At 29.5% G+C, this 17,048-nt stretch overlaps 3 protein-coding genes across 6 annotated transcripts; 2 read left to right on the top strand and 1 right to left on the bottom strand.

Moving 5' to 3' along the window:
* Nucleotides 1-447: 447 nt before the first annotated feature.
* On the top strand, nucleotides 448-4,289 carry LOC127065968 (sodium-independent sulfate anion transporter-like). 2 transcript variants are annotated; one of them, XM_050999062.1, is made up of 9 exons: nucleotides 448-782; nucleotides 889-1,043; nucleotides 1,376-1,673; nucleotides 1,937-2,249; nucleotides 2,353-2,514; nucleotides 2,587-2,727; nucleotides 2,873-3,018; nucleotides 3,202-3,396; nucleotides 3,475-4,289. In XM_050999062.1, the coding sequence occupies exons 1-9, from the start codon at nucleotides 648-650 to the stop codon at nucleotides 3,736-3,738; spliced, it is 1,809 nt and encodes a 602-aa protein (XP_050855019.1). In that variant the 5' UTR covers nucleotides 448-647; the 3' UTR covers nucleotides 3,739-4,289. The 2 variants fall into 2 exon arrangements, with proteins under 2 accessions (XP_050855019.1, XP_050855020.1); XM_050999063.1 differs by having other exon boundaries at nucleotides 3,483-3,659.
* Nucleotides 4,289-8,511, bottom strand: LOC127065966 (protein PF3D7_1417600-like). 2 transcript variants are annotated; one of them, XM_050999059.1, is made up of 6 exons: nucleotides 8,289-8,511; nucleotides 7,609-7,766; nucleotides 7,017-7,424; nucleotides 6,778-6,941; nucleotides 4,809-6,677; nucleotides 4,289-4,684 (listed from the first exon to the last, which is right to left on the bottom strand). In XM_050999059.1, exons 2-6 carry the CDS (start codon nucleotides 7,719-7,721, stop codon nucleotides 4,389-4,391), a joined length of 2,850 nt encoding a protein of 949 aa, XP_050855016.1. In that variant the 5' UTR covers nucleotides 7,722-7,766; nucleotides 8,289-8,511; the 3' UTR covers nucleotides 4,289-4,388. The 2 variants fall into 2 exon arrangements, with proteins under 2 accessions (XP_050855016.1, XP_050855015.1); XM_050999058.1 differs by having other exon boundaries at nucleotides 8,219-8,510.
* Nucleotides 8,512-8,886: 375 nt separating this feature from the next.
* LOC127065967 (sodium-independent sulfate anion transporter-like) lies at nucleotides 8,887-16,839 on the top strand. Of its 2 annotated transcripts, none has more exons than XM_050999061.1 (9): nucleotides 8,887-9,533; nucleotides 12,647-12,870; nucleotides 14,622-14,817; nucleotides 14,901-15,121; nucleotides 15,189-15,753; nucleotides 15,830-16,056; nucleotides 16,138-16,311; nucleotides 16,386-16,548; nucleotides 16,655-16,839. In XM_050999061.1, exons 2-9 carry the CDS (start codon nucleotides 12,652-12,654, stop codon nucleotides 16,807-16,809), a joined length of 1,920 nt encoding a protein of 639 aa, XP_050855018.1. In that variant the 5' UTR covers nucleotides 8,887-9,533; nucleotides 12,647-12,651; the 3' UTR covers nucleotides 16,810-16,839. The 2 variants fall into 2 exon arrangements, with proteins under 2 accessions (XP_050855018.1, XP_050855017.1); XM_050999060.1 differs by lacking the exon at nucleotides 8,887-9,533 and adding an exon at nucleotides 10,401-10,955.
* Nucleotides 16,840-17,048: the final 209 nt, after the last annotated feature.

Raw genomic sequence — 17,048 nt, 5'->3', positions numbered from 1 at the left:
TTCTGTAAAACCAGACGAGTTTCATGGAGTATTTGCAATTCTCAGAGATCGATGGAAAAGGATCAGTGATAAATCGCTAAACTATCTACATTTTATAATTTCGGCAAGTATATACATATATAGAAATATATTTAGTTTTGATCAGCAAAATTTGTCGTAGTTTCTTATTGGCCATAATTCATTACATGTTATCAATTAAAATCAAATTTAATTCATAACTTAGTCAAATTAAAATAATATCGATAACGTTCGTTTTGCTCTCATTAATCATTTACCACCTGGTTTAAGCACAGTTAAACGTAGTTTACCGAGTGTGTCGATCTTAAGACGCGCAAATTGTTCCATACAAATTGGTTAATTAGAATTGTTTCCTTTGTCGGACAATTAAAACCTCCGCTTTAGTCGTTAGTACAGTAATCCTAACATTGGCGATTATTTTTCAAGGCACGATTAAAAATCCTTTCCACTGCGTAGTTGAAGAAGATCATTAACAGTCGGTGATGCTTCTTTATCGTCAATTCTATCACGGTTCAACAACGAGCTACGGCTGACACTGAATGTCGTCGTAACGTTAGGAAAGAAGAAAAAAAATAATCATCCTATTCGTTTACAAAGGGCAACGTAACGAATGTAATCGACTAACAAACATGACTGGGATCAGCTTTGAAAAAGTAATTAAGGGAAGAATTCCTCTCTTAAAATGGTTACCTCTCTACAGAGGCAAAGATGCGCTCGGTGACCTCGTTGCTGGTCTCACGGTCGGACTGACCTTGATACCTCAGGTACTTTCAAAAGCATGTTTATGTTTTTAAGTTACGTGAACGATGTATGCATAGTCAAATGATTTAACATGTACTTTGTTTTTTGGATTTAATCATTACTAATTAGGCGATAGCCTATGCAGGATTGGCTGGCCTAAGTCCACAGTATGGCCTTTACAGTGCGTTAATAGGAAGCTTCGTTTATATCGTTTTTGGTACTTGTAAAGAGGTCAATATCGGTCCCACCGCTCTAATATCCTTGCTGACGTTCACTTATGCGAGGTAAGAATGTAAAAACACTTTTCTTTCAAAAAACCTTCTCATTCGATCCACTATTATTTCTATAATATACTGTTCGAGAGCAAAAAAAAAACACGTACTAATACTACATCAGACAGAAAGATATCTACAACGTAAAGGATAGATAAATGAAAGCATACGAGGATTGTTTGCTTAAATTAAGTATCCTAAAAAATGCATTTACTTTCTTACCTTTCAACTTTGTAAATGAATCGTTGATCCTATTAGATATTTCTCGTTGATCTTAGTAAAATATTTCACGATAATTAAAATACATCACTATATCGAAAAGTATAAGAGTTATTATTTTTTAGGGGAATTCCAGAGTATGCAATCCTTCTCTGTTTTCTATCAGGTTGTGTAACCATTATCTTTGGTATTCTGCGGTTAGGATTCTTAGTAGAATTCGTGTCGATGCCTGTTGTTGCTGGATTTACATCTGCAACGAGTCTGATAATCGCTTGCAGTCAAATCAAAGGTCTGTTGGGCTTGAAAATACACGCCGAAAGTTTCTTGGATATATGGAAGGAATTGTATAATAATATCGGCCAAACGAGACTGCCAGATCTTATTCTGTCTTGCTGCTGCATTTTCGTTCTGCTACTTTTAAAGGTTTGTATATATTATCAACAAGTATACATTCATAGATTGTACTTACATATGTTCTAACACAATCGTATATGTATACAATCGATGTTTGTGCGAGCTATTTAAAAAAAAAGATTCTGTTGTTTGGTATTTACATACGAAAAGAACTTGAATCAATGAATCCGACAAATGGTTGTTGACGCCATCGTTCACGACGGGACGCAATTGTAAAGTTACTTTTATGTTGTGTCTACTCCGAAGATCTTATTCCTAACTTTTTATTGCAGATTCTTAAGGATATCAAGTTTCGAAATCAATTCCTGAAAACGTTCTTTTGGTTCCTAGGAACAGGCAGAAATGCTCTTGTTGTTCTCCTTTGTGCAGTAGCTTCATATATTTTTGAAATTCGGGACGGAGCTCCTTTCCTTCTTACAGGACATATCAATGCCGGCTTACCACGAGTGGAATCCCCATCCTTCACGATAACCGTTAGAAATGAAACTCAGACTTTTCTTGATATTTGTAAACATTTTGGCTCTGGTATTATTGTTGTGCCATTGATCTCTATTATCGGAAACGTTGCCATTGCCAAGGCCTTCTGTAAGCTTTTAACATACTATTTTTTGTTTATTCTTTCTTCTTTATAAATTTAAATAGAAACACGTTTCATTCTTCAACGTGTTTACATAGATTCTTTTTTTAGCACGCGGACAAACTCTGGATGCCACGCAAGAGATGTTAACTTTAGGATTGTGTAATGTAATCGGTTCATTTTTCCAATCCATGCCAATTACTGGTTCTTTCTCAAGAAGTGCTGTAAACAATGCCTCAGGTGTAAGAACTCCATTAGGTGGACTTTATACAGGTACATTTTTGACGTTTCGGCGATCTAATAAATAATATATTCTTTATATTAATCGATCGACATCGATTCTAGGTATTCTGGTCATACTTGCCCTAAGTTTATTGACACCGTATTTTTATTACATACCTAAAGCTACTTTAAGTTCGGTTATAATAACTGCGGTCATATTTATGATAGAAATAAATATAATACGGCCGATTTGGAGAAGCAGTAGTAAGTATAACAATTTGATCCATGATAATTGTTAATTAAGGATTAATATAAATATATTCTTATTATATATACATACATACACGTATACATATATACATATAAAACATATTACATTTATTTATTAAATCCTTATTTGTTTTTAAAGAAAGAGATCTTATTCCGGCTTTCATCACATTTTTCGCATGCTTGTTCGCTGGTGTTGAACTAGGAATTTTGATAGGCATCGCGATCGATCTACTTATATTAATTTATTTCAATGCACGGCCAACCATGTACATTGAATATAGAAATGTAAGTAAACAAGAATGATTATGAATAATATATAAGCTCATAAAATATACAGTAGGGGGGACTTAAGTATTTACACGGTATGTACATATTCCTATTATAAGAATACTCATAAACTCATATATTCATATACTCAATATTCATATATATATATATTTTTTTTTATTTTTTTATTTTTTTTTGTAGAATCCCATAGCGAATTACGTTCTCGTTCGTCCTAGTGCTGGACTTCTATTTCCCGCTGTTGATTACCTGAGGATATACTTGACTGAAACGTTGAATGATGATAAATATAAGAAATCATTAAAACATTCAAAAAACTTAAAATATATTATACTGGATTGTGGATATATCGATAAAATCGATTTTACTGCAGCACAGGTACATTAATAGAATATACTTTCTATTTTTATTTATTTATTTTTTTTTCATAAATTAAGTTTATCCTTTTTTTTTAAGGGCATTAGTACTCTGATCAAAGATTTCAAAGATAACGATCGCTTTTTAATATTGTTACGACCAACTGCAGAAATTTTACAAAGTATACAATCTCTTATCAATGAATCGATCGTTACTGCTAAAACAGATGTGGAATTGTTAACCATTTTAAAAGAATTCAATGAAATGAAATGCATAGATTCAGAAAGCTATGTCATACCTGATGATTTTAAAAGAAAGACTGTCGTCGATATGAGGGACGAATTTGCAAGTACAAATCTGTGATTTATTTTTTATCAATCCATCGATAATAAAAAATACGACACCGCTAAGTATTATTCCTCGCATAATCTCCAACAGGCTTGTTTTATAAACATAATAATGAATACTATTAAAGAATACAGGTGTAATACAATATCTTACAATCAATAATTTTATTTTTTCATTACAAAATGTGTACAGTGTATAAACTATATAATAATTAATAACAATGTCTCATATAAACCAAAAGAAAAACTTAATGATTAGAAATACTCATTTGTATATTACTTTATAACAAAGTTTTTATACGTTAAATATAATAGAACTTTTTTGTTATTCTTAATCTATTTAATTAAGTTAATAATTGTGAGCACAACGAAAAATGAAAACATTTTTAAGATACAGTATTTTATAACATAAAGTCATGTTTTTACTACAAAAATATAGGACCTTGCAGAAAATATTGTTACAAAAGAAATCTTTGTTTATATTTTAATAAAAATTTTGAAAAAAGTTATTCATAAATATATAAAATGATTTTTTTATTATTAATCAAAGACATATCTTACTGCAAAGTCGTGATAAACATATTACTAAAGTCTTATGTAGAATAGAATACTGATAATAAAAAATTGTATACTATACCAATTATTTGAAAATAAATAATTATATTATTATGCTTTATAGTTTGGATGGCTCTGTTGTTTGATTGCCTTTTTTCCATAATCAGATTTTGCATTAGACATATACTCTTTAGAAATATAAGAACGTTCATTATATTTCTTGTATGGGAAATCATAATTTGGACCTGATTCTTTTCTCCTGCTATACTTTGTTTGAGGCCTTACAGTATTAATATTTATAGGCAAACCACCTTCATAATTCATACATGCTCTTGGTGATATTATTGGAAGATTAGTAATTTCTTTATCACTTAAAAACTCACAATCCTTTTTTTCTTGCTTAGAATCTGGATAAAATTAAAAAATTAAAGCTTTGCAAAAATAATAAAGATTTCATTATTAATACAACATATATTTCTAAGATTAGATATGAGTTCTTTCTAAAAATTTATGGATACTTTTTTTATTTACCTATCTTTTCCTGCACAATAACTCCTTGTGTCTGTAAATTAATACCATATGTTTCATTACTATGTGAACTTCTATCATTATACCAAGAATTAGACATAGGCCTCCCATTTCTTTGCAAGTTTTGTTCATAAGAAGTTTCTGCCTGCATAGAAGTAGGTATTGATCTTGCTATAGCAGGATTCTTGTACATCATATCATTTGATGGTGAATGATTACAACATAAATTACAATTACATAGATGAGAATTTGGTAATAATGATACTGGATAGGTATTAGGTAAATTCCAATTTTGTGAATGTGGTAAATAATGCTCATTCCTACATACAAAGCAAGAATTCATAAAATATGAATAACTCATTCCATATCTATGCAAGTTAAATTGCTCCTCTTGAGCTGTCATAGGATGTACACAAAAACCTGGCTGTGGTCTAATCATATTTGGATTACTACAAGGTACTATGTTAGGCATCTGATATTGTAACATGTTTGTATTTTTTGTACTTGTGTGTAAAACGTTTGGATTTGACATAGAGCTTGTATTCAGTGAATTATTCTGCATAATTGGTATATTGTCATATTGATTTAAATGTATTGCATTTGCGTCAGAATGGGATACATTAGAATTATATTTGGGTAGAGTGGTATTTACAGGACAACCTGTAATAAATTGATTAGGGACGGAATGAATAAAGTTTTGGTGTGAAGGTGTCTGTTGTTGATAGATATTTTCTTGTGAATGCTCATAAGCATACCAAGTATTATTAGAAGATATATTATCAAATTGTCTATTACTATCACAGAAGTCATTGTGAACACTTTCCTTAATATTTGTTTGCAAATTTGACGAATCTTGTAAGGATGGATTAGTATATATCGGTTTTTGTTCTATGCATTCATTAATGGAGTGTTTATTTGGCAAATTTGGTATAATACTTTCATTAGTCTCTTCTACTTCTTTAAAAAATGCATTTATTTCTTTATTTACGGTATTAAACACTAATTTGTCATTGATACATTCATCAATACATTGCTCTTTCAGGATTGGTATTTCTATAGCTTGCTCACCTTTCAATATCGTATTCTGTGCTATATTCTCATATTTATTATCTGCATGAGAAGTTATTACTTTTTTACTTGGACCAGAATGCTTTTCTTGTACATTAAATAATTGTGCAGTTGTTTGCAATTGTACTAAACTAGATGAATTTGAATCATTCTTTTTCTCTTTAACTGTACATTGTGTAGTTTTTGATGAATTATTATATACCTTTGATATAGACTTATTTTCTGCTTTCTTGTATGAATAGCATGCACGATTAAGTTTAGTTTGTTTATTGATACTATTTGAAGGAGTAGTTTTTTCTTCACTTTCTTTAACATTTTTATTAGTATATCTTGATATAGATTCTGAAGAAGGTTTTATATTAGATTCTTTCTTTGACTGTAAATTACATTTACTTTTCAATTCTTTGGAGGTATTTAAAATAGATTGATTTGGTTGATAATCTTTTTTATCTTGAAACTTTTTACTTATTACTACTGGCTCATTTTTAAGTGAATTCTTTATACCATTTTTGAATTTAATGTCAATGTTTTGTTTTGAAATTTCGTTTTTAGATTTATTAGGAACATTTATAAAAGCACTCTTATTTGGTACTATCTTTTGTGTTTCTTTTTCTTTAAGGGGTTGCTCAATCTGATGTTCATGTGTTTTCTGAGATTTGCAGGCAACATTAGAAGTCTTTGATAAATTAGTGGCACGTGTATCCTTTTTAGTAATATATGTCTTATCTAGATTTTTTGAATTAATTGAAGAATGTTTTTCTTGACTTAAACTAATGTTATTACTTCTTACTTCTTGATCGTCATCTAATAAAGTATATATAAAATAAGATATTTATATTACATTTATTTTTACTATTGAAATCATAATAAAAATTTTTATATAAAAATAAATTATTTTGATTACCTTTTATTAATAATGTCGTCGTCTCTATATCAGATTTTGAGTTAGATTGTTTTATAGTATTCAATTTATCATTATTATTCTTATCGTGAACATTTGTTTGATTTATTTTATTTATTTTGTCTTGTACTTCCAATGAAACAAGAAGATTACACTCAGGAGTGTTTCTAATTATTGGAACATACAAATGTATACAAGTTGATCAATATGTGAAATTTTTACTAATTGTATGATGAACTTACTGTTTTGTATCCTCTGATGCAATACATAATGCATTGCACTTGTCCTTTTCTTGTTCTTCTAACCTAAGCTGTATTTCCAATTGTTCTGTGATTAAACTATCATTTGTAGCCATATTCATTATTTCTTCTTTCTTTAATTCTTTTAGAACTAATGTTTGTTTATTTAAATATGAAGAATTTATTTTCTTTTTTAATTGTAAAGTAGATATTATATTTTTTGATACAACTGATCTTTCAGTTATGTCACTTTCAATGTCAGAATCATATTTATTGTCATGTTTTGTTAAAACAATATTGGTCGTGTTTGCTAGTTCTAAATTATTATTTATAGAAGTACGAACGAACTTAACCGTCTCAAGATCTTCTCTTAAATTGTTTATGCTTTTCTTAAGTGTTCTTGATTTTACACTGTAATGCAATAAAATTTTATAATTTTGTACATATATTTCTTTTACATATATTTTTAAAAACATTTTACATCATATGTTAAAAAAACCCAACAATTATACAAAAATTAAATTTGACAAAATAATTAAACAGAACAAAATTATAATGCATCCGAATACTTGAAAAATAAAAAAATTGAACATACTGGCCTGGTAAAAGTGTATTATTTTTTAGCCACTGCATATTATGTAACTTGCTAATTACAGTTACTTGCTGTGTTTTAGATGTATTTTGTAAAGTTCTATTTTGAGATTCCATTTTACCTGTTGTATGGACGATTTATGACAATATTGGTTATAATTCCTAACAAATACAACCAATAAGAGAATCAGTTTAAGTTAGTTTACATAAAATTAACATCTGCAGAGTTATTTATAATATAAGAATAATACATAATAACACAAGATAAAGAAATATAAACAAAATGTAAAATGAAAACACTTTAGGTCAAACAAAATATACACATGACAATATCTTCGACATAAAAGGTGAAAATTCGTATTGATATCAACGGATATTCAGTTTGTATTACAAGATATTATTATATATACTCATTAATACATAAATTGATAATACGAAAATGATACAAATAATATACACCATAATAACAATTAATAATAATAAAGTAATATAAATTAAAACGGTAAAGTGCGTCATATGTCAAGATAATGAAAAATACGACGTAATATGATAATGTTTCACTCATGTTTTTGAATTATACGAATGAAATTACCAATAGTATCTTTTGTACTTACCATTTAATACTGGACCATCGAACACGCTTATTATTTAGAAGTTTTCAATAACTAAATTCTTTATTCTTACGTTTTGAAATTCTAAAGATCGGATGCTGTACAACGTTGAGACGCCATTACTTTTGTTACTCTCTGCTTACTTCGCTGATACCGACTAACACGTAAATTCAAACTCACTCATATATCGAAGAATTTATACAGTACGAAAGGAACGTTATTTCTTTTAACGTATATAATAAGTTAAAATTTTAATTCTTTATAGAAAGTTAACGTTTAACGACTCGAACACGACAACTGATCTTCGCTTACTGTTTGAAATATGAACGATTGAGAAATTTCAAACTACGATTCATTCATTGGTCGCAGCTGATCACAGGTCTGTCCAATTACAATGAAGATTAATTTCATTGAATGAATGAATTATAGATCTAAGATGTAAATTAAAAATATCAACCGCTAAAATGCGAATAAAAATAACAATGTAGGATTTAACTAATTTATTTACTAATTAATATCCAGTCAAAAAATGTAATATTAAATGTATCGTAGTAATTTGAAATAATGAAAGAAATTTTAAAAGATTATCGTCCATCGATAAATTTCGATTGTAGTGCCATCTGTGCGAAAGTTCTGAACTGCAAACATACTAAGAAACATATATAGTGCAACGTGCTAAGAACAGTGACGTTCAGTTTATAACCTGCAATAACGAAGTACCGGATTTTGATATTTATTTCGGTCTGGTTGGCATTTATCTTTGATGTGATATTTATGGGTTTAAATTTTTGAATTAAAGAAAGGTATCTACTTTTAAAAGATTAGTTTTTATTCGATTTGAAATAATTATTGCCTTTATAGGTTATAATATATTAGGTGTGTTTAATCGTGTAACCTAACATGTGCGTGTTTATGTATGCCGAAGCGTGAAATATTTTAAATAAATATGTGATACATTCCAAAACAATTTTATTAATATATAAACAAATATAAAACATTTAATGTACTCTAGCAAAGGTTTTTTGCGAACAGAAAAAGAATTTGAATTTTTATCAAGAATCAACCACATGATCTACCATTTCAAGGTGTTTGTATTCGTAGTATATACATACGTCGTTTCGATGCGGTTTATTTTTGATTGTGTAATGGAAAGGGTCAAATAGTCGTGGCCCTTCAATAAAAGATGGACACGATCGACTGTCAACGTGATATATCACGCGGTATTTGTGAAGACAATCTCTTTGCTGATTGGTAGAACGAGAAAAATACATCTGCGTTCGATTTGGCGATTCCAGTGCAAAAGAAAATCAACATACAAGTAAGTATGACAGAATTATGAAATTCATAGTAACTAACTATGTAATTAGATTTAAAAAAAACATTCAAGGCTGTTGTTTCTTTAGTTAATCGTTCGTTAAATCGTTCGTTTTTTGTGTCCGCCTTAAATGATTACGATTTTCTCTGCATTGCCGCGTATTCTATTATCTTATCCAATAAGAATAAGTCACTATTGTATACGCTTGAATGAATGGATATCGAAGCTAGTGGCGCGAAAACTGTACCTATTTGATTTCTTTTTTATCAAAAAGAAACAAAATTATTCCGGGCAGTAGATCGCTCCGAATTGTTTTAAATAGTTCACTTATCAATTAACACAGTCGTTGATTTTACTTAAGAAAGGTACGCGATAAAATGTAAACTTAATTATTTGCAGGAATATCTGTAAAATTATGTCGAATTATTTGAAAAAAATATTTCATTTTTATCAGAATACTGTCATGGTAATCGACAATTTATAAACTGTTGTCATAAGAAATTTTTGTCCTTGTAGAGCATAGAAAAGTAACTGCAAGAGACGGTAAAAAGAGGTTTAAAGAAATAGCAAAAACCATAATCCGATCACCTTCGAAGTGCAACAACATTACGTAGTATTTTGCTATGTTTCGAAGCGTACTCATGTACATACTAAGTACATACATTTAGTTTAACGTATAAAAAAATAAAGAAGCAAAGAAACGTAACGTTCAACGACTGGTGACTAACGCCAGCCAACTATTTATACAGATTTATTTGTCCCAATACTTTCGCACGTAACCGTATTCCTGAGAAGTATACCCTCTCACGTTTATTCATTATGTATCAACGTATGGCTGAAAAAGCAAGGAAGGTTAATAGCCAACTTTTCCTCCGACCATACGCGAGTTTCGCTTCTCTCCTTCTTCGTACTATATAAGCGATCAACAAGCCACGGATAACTTTCAGTGAGTGACACGCGGTATAGCGTTCTCGATACGAGCGTTTCTTTCAACAAGATTTTACCGTTATTGTGCAAACACAAAGAGAGAGAGGGAGAGATAGAGGGAAATATTGGAAGTGTTTGAACAGTTTAAGCTATTTCAGTGATATTGAATTCGATCGATACATCGATTACTGTTCTTATGGATCACTTTTCTTTCGAGTTTAAAGATCCGATTTCATGCGCGAAAATATTGATTTTCCCTCGAAGGAAATCAACCGGTACTTTGCGATCAAATAACGAAGAGGTCAAAGAACGCACTTGTTTTTCTTGAATTCAAATTACGATCGGATATGTAGTGTTACGTAGGATCTCTTGAGTGAATTCACGTGAAAGGGCAGGCGCACGAATAGATCTTTTTTCTGTAGTACTCAGCAGCACGGAAGATAACGTTGCCTCGTCACATTATCGACGCTTCTACTACTAGATCGCTGTTCAAAACTCGTAAGTTTATTTTTGGAGCAAGCAAAAAAAAAAGAAAAGGTCAATTAGTATATCAGGATCGTTGCTTTTTTTGCCTCGTTTGTTCGTTTTTTTAAAGAACAAAATTGAGAAAGAAAAGGGAACAGAAAATAACGAACGAATACGATGATTCGATAATTATATTGTACTTATAAAATGGCATAATTATTTCAAATAATAATACAAAAATTTTTGTTCATGAGTTTGCTTTAACTAGTACTTGCACGCACTAATGAAATTCTAATGAGAGACCTTAGCGAATAAAAATAACGATGAGATTCGTTAATAATGATTGATAATTATATACTCTGTTTTATAACTAACTGATCATTAAAGAAAATCATGTAAAACGGAATTATCTCAGACATGCGCGAAATTTGAAATGGAATTATATAAAATATGTGAACATCAATTTGCAATTCGATAAATAGTACTGATAAGATTTATCAATAATAATAATTTATCGATGTAAATTCGATTAATTTCCGGTTTCAATAAGGAATTATACGAAATTAAAGCTAAAAATTTATCATTACGATCCAAATGATAAGATACTGATAGTTTATCAAACGTTCGATAATAGTGGTTTATCTACGATATTTAAATTCATCCGATACCAAGTACCTACATGTACTAGCATGTAAATTTCAACTACAATTTTTGGAATAAGGGGAAAAAAAAGAAAAAAAAATATATTAATGAATTTCCGTCAACGTGTATACATGTTTTTTAAATGTATAACGATAAGGTAAAACCTATCAAACTGGTTTCGCGATTCGACCTAATGAACTTTGCTTTTTGATAAATCCAAACGTCGATATTTTATTCACAAAATTTTCTATTTTATACATGTATTATTTTTTATTTCTGACGTATTGAAATCTATTTTAATGACTTTAGCGTTAAAGCAAGTCATCCAAAAAGATTATAAGCAAGCGGAAAAAATAGAAACAGAGAATGAGAAAAACATATGAAGTAATATATTTGAATGATTAAGTTATCAAATTTGTTTCTATACCTTTTACGTTTCTATACCTATATATATATAATGAGGATATTCTTTATTGTATCTTATCTATAAAATATTCGAAAAAGACCAGAAATTCTTTCAAAGCAAAAAGAAAAAATAACAAGGATCTTTTATCAATATAGTCGTTAAAATGAAATAAAAATATTATGATAAAATGTGTTTTTTCGTTTGCCTATTGTAATCATATACTTGTTTATCCTTATTAGTATGCCTTTACATATAATAAATACAGATGTATGCGTCCTCTAATCACTTTTAATATGCATATATTCCGATTTTCTACATAACGAGAAACATATGTATTTATTTCAAGGTTCTTCTCAATTGCAAAATTATATAAACGATGAATGAAGATGAATGAAAATTACCAAGGAAATAGTTTTACATACGTAAAAAATATTCATAGATTTTATATAATTTATTCTTCTTTTTTATTTTTTTATTTTTTTTTTTTATAACAATAACATTCGATAAAAAGCTCGTAATTTTGTTCTAGTGCTTCATAATTTTCATCGTTGTTACCGATGATTCCGATGATATTTTTATGTTACATTTCTTATAATTTATTTTAATGTTTGAACATTTCTTGGTGTTGTATATAATATAATATTATATAATATAATGAATAATTTTCTTTCCAAAGGTAATATGGAGGTCAATACAGTAGAAGTTCAAGAGGAGTGGAAAAGTAAATCTCATGGGAAATTTTTTCGGAAATTAGTGAAAAAACGAATACCGATTTTGAAATGGTTGCCTAATTATAATTCGGAAAAATTTTTCAATGATGCGATCGCTGGTGTCACTGTTGGACTCACCGTGATGCCACAAGGATTAGCTTATGCGACTCTAGCCGGTTTGGAACCTCAGGTACGAAAGAATGGATGTCATCCTTTGTTGTTTCTCGTCACGCCTTTCTAACTCACGCTAATGAAATTTCTCCTTTTGATTATGTGTCAACTCGAATGTTTATATATTTTCACAATGGAAAGTTGATATATGTATGTATGTATGTATGTATGTATGTATGTATGTATGTATGTATGTATGTATGTATGTATGTATGTATGTATGTATGTATATCGTATCTCACACAATTGGAACAGGTACTATATCTTTTAAACGTTTGAAAATAGAAAAAATGTTATAGATCAAAGTTAAATGATATCAGACGGTGCATAATATGCAAATTTTTTTTTTTAATGGAAACCTATATTCTTGACTCCACCAGTTGAAGCAGTTTTTTATGCTTTACGTAGAAGTATTAACATGCTTATGCTCTAAATTTATACGTTAAGAAATTATCGTAGCTAAATTTTTCTGATTTATTATCGATAAGTTTTTTGGAATATTTATGTTACAACAAATATTTGAACGGTCCAAAAATGCAATTTAAACACTTTTCCATTACTTCTTAACGTTGCATAACACATTCCTAATAATCCTTTTCGTAATTCTTGTTATTTCTTGCCGAATGCGTTGTTTAAAGTCTTCAATATTAAAAATTAAAACGACTCACTAAATTATTGCATGCGAGTAATGAATATTTATTAATGAAAATCTTCTTATATTAATATTAGTACTTAATATTAGCAGCTGGTTCATATTTACGAACATTGCAATGGAACATAACGTAAGTACTCTAGAACATTTGCTGATAGATTGAAATAATTAAAAAAATTTTTAACTTAATGATTACTTTCTAATGTATAAATTTACGGTATAAGTATGTTAATACTTTTATGTAGAGCATAAAAACTGCATCAAGTGATGCAGTCTTAAAAACATAGATTTCCATTAAAAAAAAAAGAACAGTTGCATTTTTTTGATGCACCAATTCACAAAAGTGTATAAAATTATTTTACACTTATATAATCTGATACCATTTAACTTTGATCAATAACATTTTTTATTATTTTTAACTGTTCAGGAGATACAGCCTGTTCCAGTTGTGTGGAACATCCTATGTACCTATGTATATGTTTCGTTACTTTGATGTAAAATTTTATGCTTTACGAACAATACTATTTCATATTATATAAAAAATTTCTTAGATATCACCAACTTCATCAGCAACGATAGATCCGATCGTTTTAAAGTGCCAAACCATAGTATGATATATGCGGTGAAAGTGTATGTATTACGTGTACCTAGTACAAGAAATTCTAAGCATTTATTTATGAGATATTATGTTGGTATTCTAGATAATTTCTAAACGAATCAATTACATATCTTCGGAATTCATAACATATCCTGAAACGTTTGTTATAATATAATATATGCTATTTACATAATAAAGGTCGAATTAATAATACACTTTCAATATGCGTAGTAATATATTTGATTAACCAATCATGCTTGCTTTTTGATCGTAAGACGTATTAATCATCTTATCTTAATTAATAACGTTCAAATAAAATATCATTGAACATCAATTTTTATTTTGTTAAAATAAACAAATTATTATCGATTCATATTTTTATAATTTTTGATTCGTGCAAAGTGAATGTACATCTTTAACATTCGAATATAATTATGTGAATTTATATTGAAACAATATTTTTTCTTGCATATCTTTACGGTAGAGTATGCAATTACTTAAAAATTATTTTTTTTCACAGTATGGACTCTATTCCGCTTTTATCGGTGCTATAGTTTACGTCATATTTGGCTCTTGTAAAGATATTACGATCGGTCCGACAGCACTGATGGCTTTAATGACCCATGAATATGTTCAAGGAAGAAGTCCTGATTTTGCCGTTCTTCTTGCATTTTTAACTGGATGTTTACAATTACTAATGGCCTGCTTGCATTTAGGTGAAAATTTTTTAAAAGAGGGAAAAAGAGAGTAATCGTTTATTTTATAATTGTTTTATACAAACATCATTTCCTATTTTTAGGTGTCTTAATTGATTTTATATCCGTACCAGTGACCGTAGGGTTCACATCGGCAACATCTGTTATAATAGTGGCTTCCCAACTAAAAGGTCTTTTAGGATTAAGAATCACATCCCTAGGATTCTTGGATACTTTGATAAAAGTCTTTCAAAATATTCACCACATAAGTCCTTGGGACAGTGTGATGAGTTTCACCTGTATTATCATTCTTTTATCATTTAGGGTAATCTTATCGTCATGAATGTTTGTTCATTAATTCGTTCATTTATTAGCATACATTTTATTTATAGAAAATGAAGGACATCAAATTATGTTCCGATGAAAAAAAAGCATCAACCTATCAACGGATACTGTCTAAAACAATATGGATGCTTTCAACAGCACGAAATGCTATTATCGTCATTATTTGTTCAGTAATTGCTTACAACATGAACACGTCCGAGTCTAATAATCCTTTTATTCTAACTGGTAAAGTACGATCCGGTCTTCCATCGTTCGGTCCACCGCCATTCTCAACTCAAGTTAACAATCATACCATCGGCTTTATGGAAATGTGTTCAGAATTAGGAACGTCCATAGTATTAGTTCCAATTATCGGAGTACTCGGCAATGTAGCAATTGCGAAAGCATTCGCCAATGGCGGCAAAATTGATGCCACGCAGGAACTTCTTACCTTGGGAATTTGTAATCTTCTTGGATCCTGCGCCAGTGCAATGCCCGTTACAGGTTCCTTTAGTAGATCTGCGGTGAATCATGCTAGTGGTGTAAAAACACCGATGGGTGGTTTGTACACTGGCGTACTGATTTTGATGGCTCTTAGTCTTCTCACTCCATATTTCTACTTTATTCCAAAGGGTTAGATAATATGTTTCTATAGTTATCATTTGTGTGAATAAACTATAAGCAAAATACTTACTTTTAACTTTTTTAGCATCATTAGCTGCAGTAATTATTTGTGCCGTTATATACATGATTGAGTACGAGGTCGTAAAGCTCATGTGGAAATCTAGCAAGAAAGATCTCATACCGATGTTTGTTACTTTCCTTTTTTGCCTCATTATAGGAGTGGAATATGGAATTTTATTGGGCGTTGGTACTAATTTGATATTTTTGTTATATCCATCTGCACGACCAACTGTACACGTAGATAAGTGTACCGTGAGTAAAATTATTTATCGGTTGTTAAAACGGTTAACAAAAATATTAATAGTATCAATAACTTGGTATGCTTTACTTTAGACTGACTCTGGAGCAGAATATCTTTTAATTACTCCAGGAAATAGCTTATATTTTCCTGCTGTAGATTTTATTAAACAATCTGTTGGTGATGCAGGAGTGAAGGAAGGTTCTAGTCAATTGCCAGTAGTCGTTGATTGTAGATATGTTCTAGGTGCAGATTTTACAGCTGCTAAGGTAAAGTTTTGTAAAAGAAATAAAAAATATTGCATAAAGACCATAGTACTTAATTTTTTTTCTCCATATTTTAGGGTATAGCTACGCTAATTAGCGAATTTAATAATCGTAAGCAAAGCCTATATTTTTTTAATCCACGATCAGATGTTGTGACCGTACTAAAAGGTGCTTGCGGTGAAGATTTTCAGTATATATCTACTCAAGAAGAACTTTCGTACTTATTGTCGACAAGTCAAGGTAATTTAGTTATTTACAAACCTGTTTTTCTTTTTCGAGTGATTAAAGAGTTGACAATATTACTTTATTATAAACTATTTATAATGAACATATTCTATATTTTTAGATAAATCATCCCGACAATTATTAGAAATATCTAGAGATAAAAGTAATGAGCCATTATTGTTAAATAATTTAGGAATTGTTCATAGAAGTAATCGATCATCAGCTCACGAGTTAAGTGAAGTTACAAGCACCCTATTACATGCTACGGCTAGTTGAAATATAATTATTTCATATATATGACAATTATCTTCTTTGTTTTTTTTATAGCACAATAATTTTAAAGATTTATGCACTTGTTCGATATCAACATGACAAAAAGATCTCTTGAAGTTTTTTTGAAGTATTTTTATGGACTGTATTTGAGCATATGAATGAACTTATTTGTTTACATTTTCTTAAAAATATAAATTATTTATATATTATGGACATGTATATATATATATATATATATATAT

The sequence above is a fragment of the Vespula vulgaris genome, chromosome 8 (genome assembly GCF_905475345.1).
Source record: "Vespula vulgaris chromosome 8, iyVesVulg1.1, whole genome shotgun sequence".
Taxonomy (NCBI): domain Eukaryota; kingdom Metazoa; phylum Arthropoda; class Insecta; order Hymenoptera; family Vespidae; genus Vespula; species Vespula vulgaris.
The sequence above is the reverse complement of the archived record's forward strand: the minus strand, read 5'-3'. Positions and strand labels throughout refer to the sequence as shown.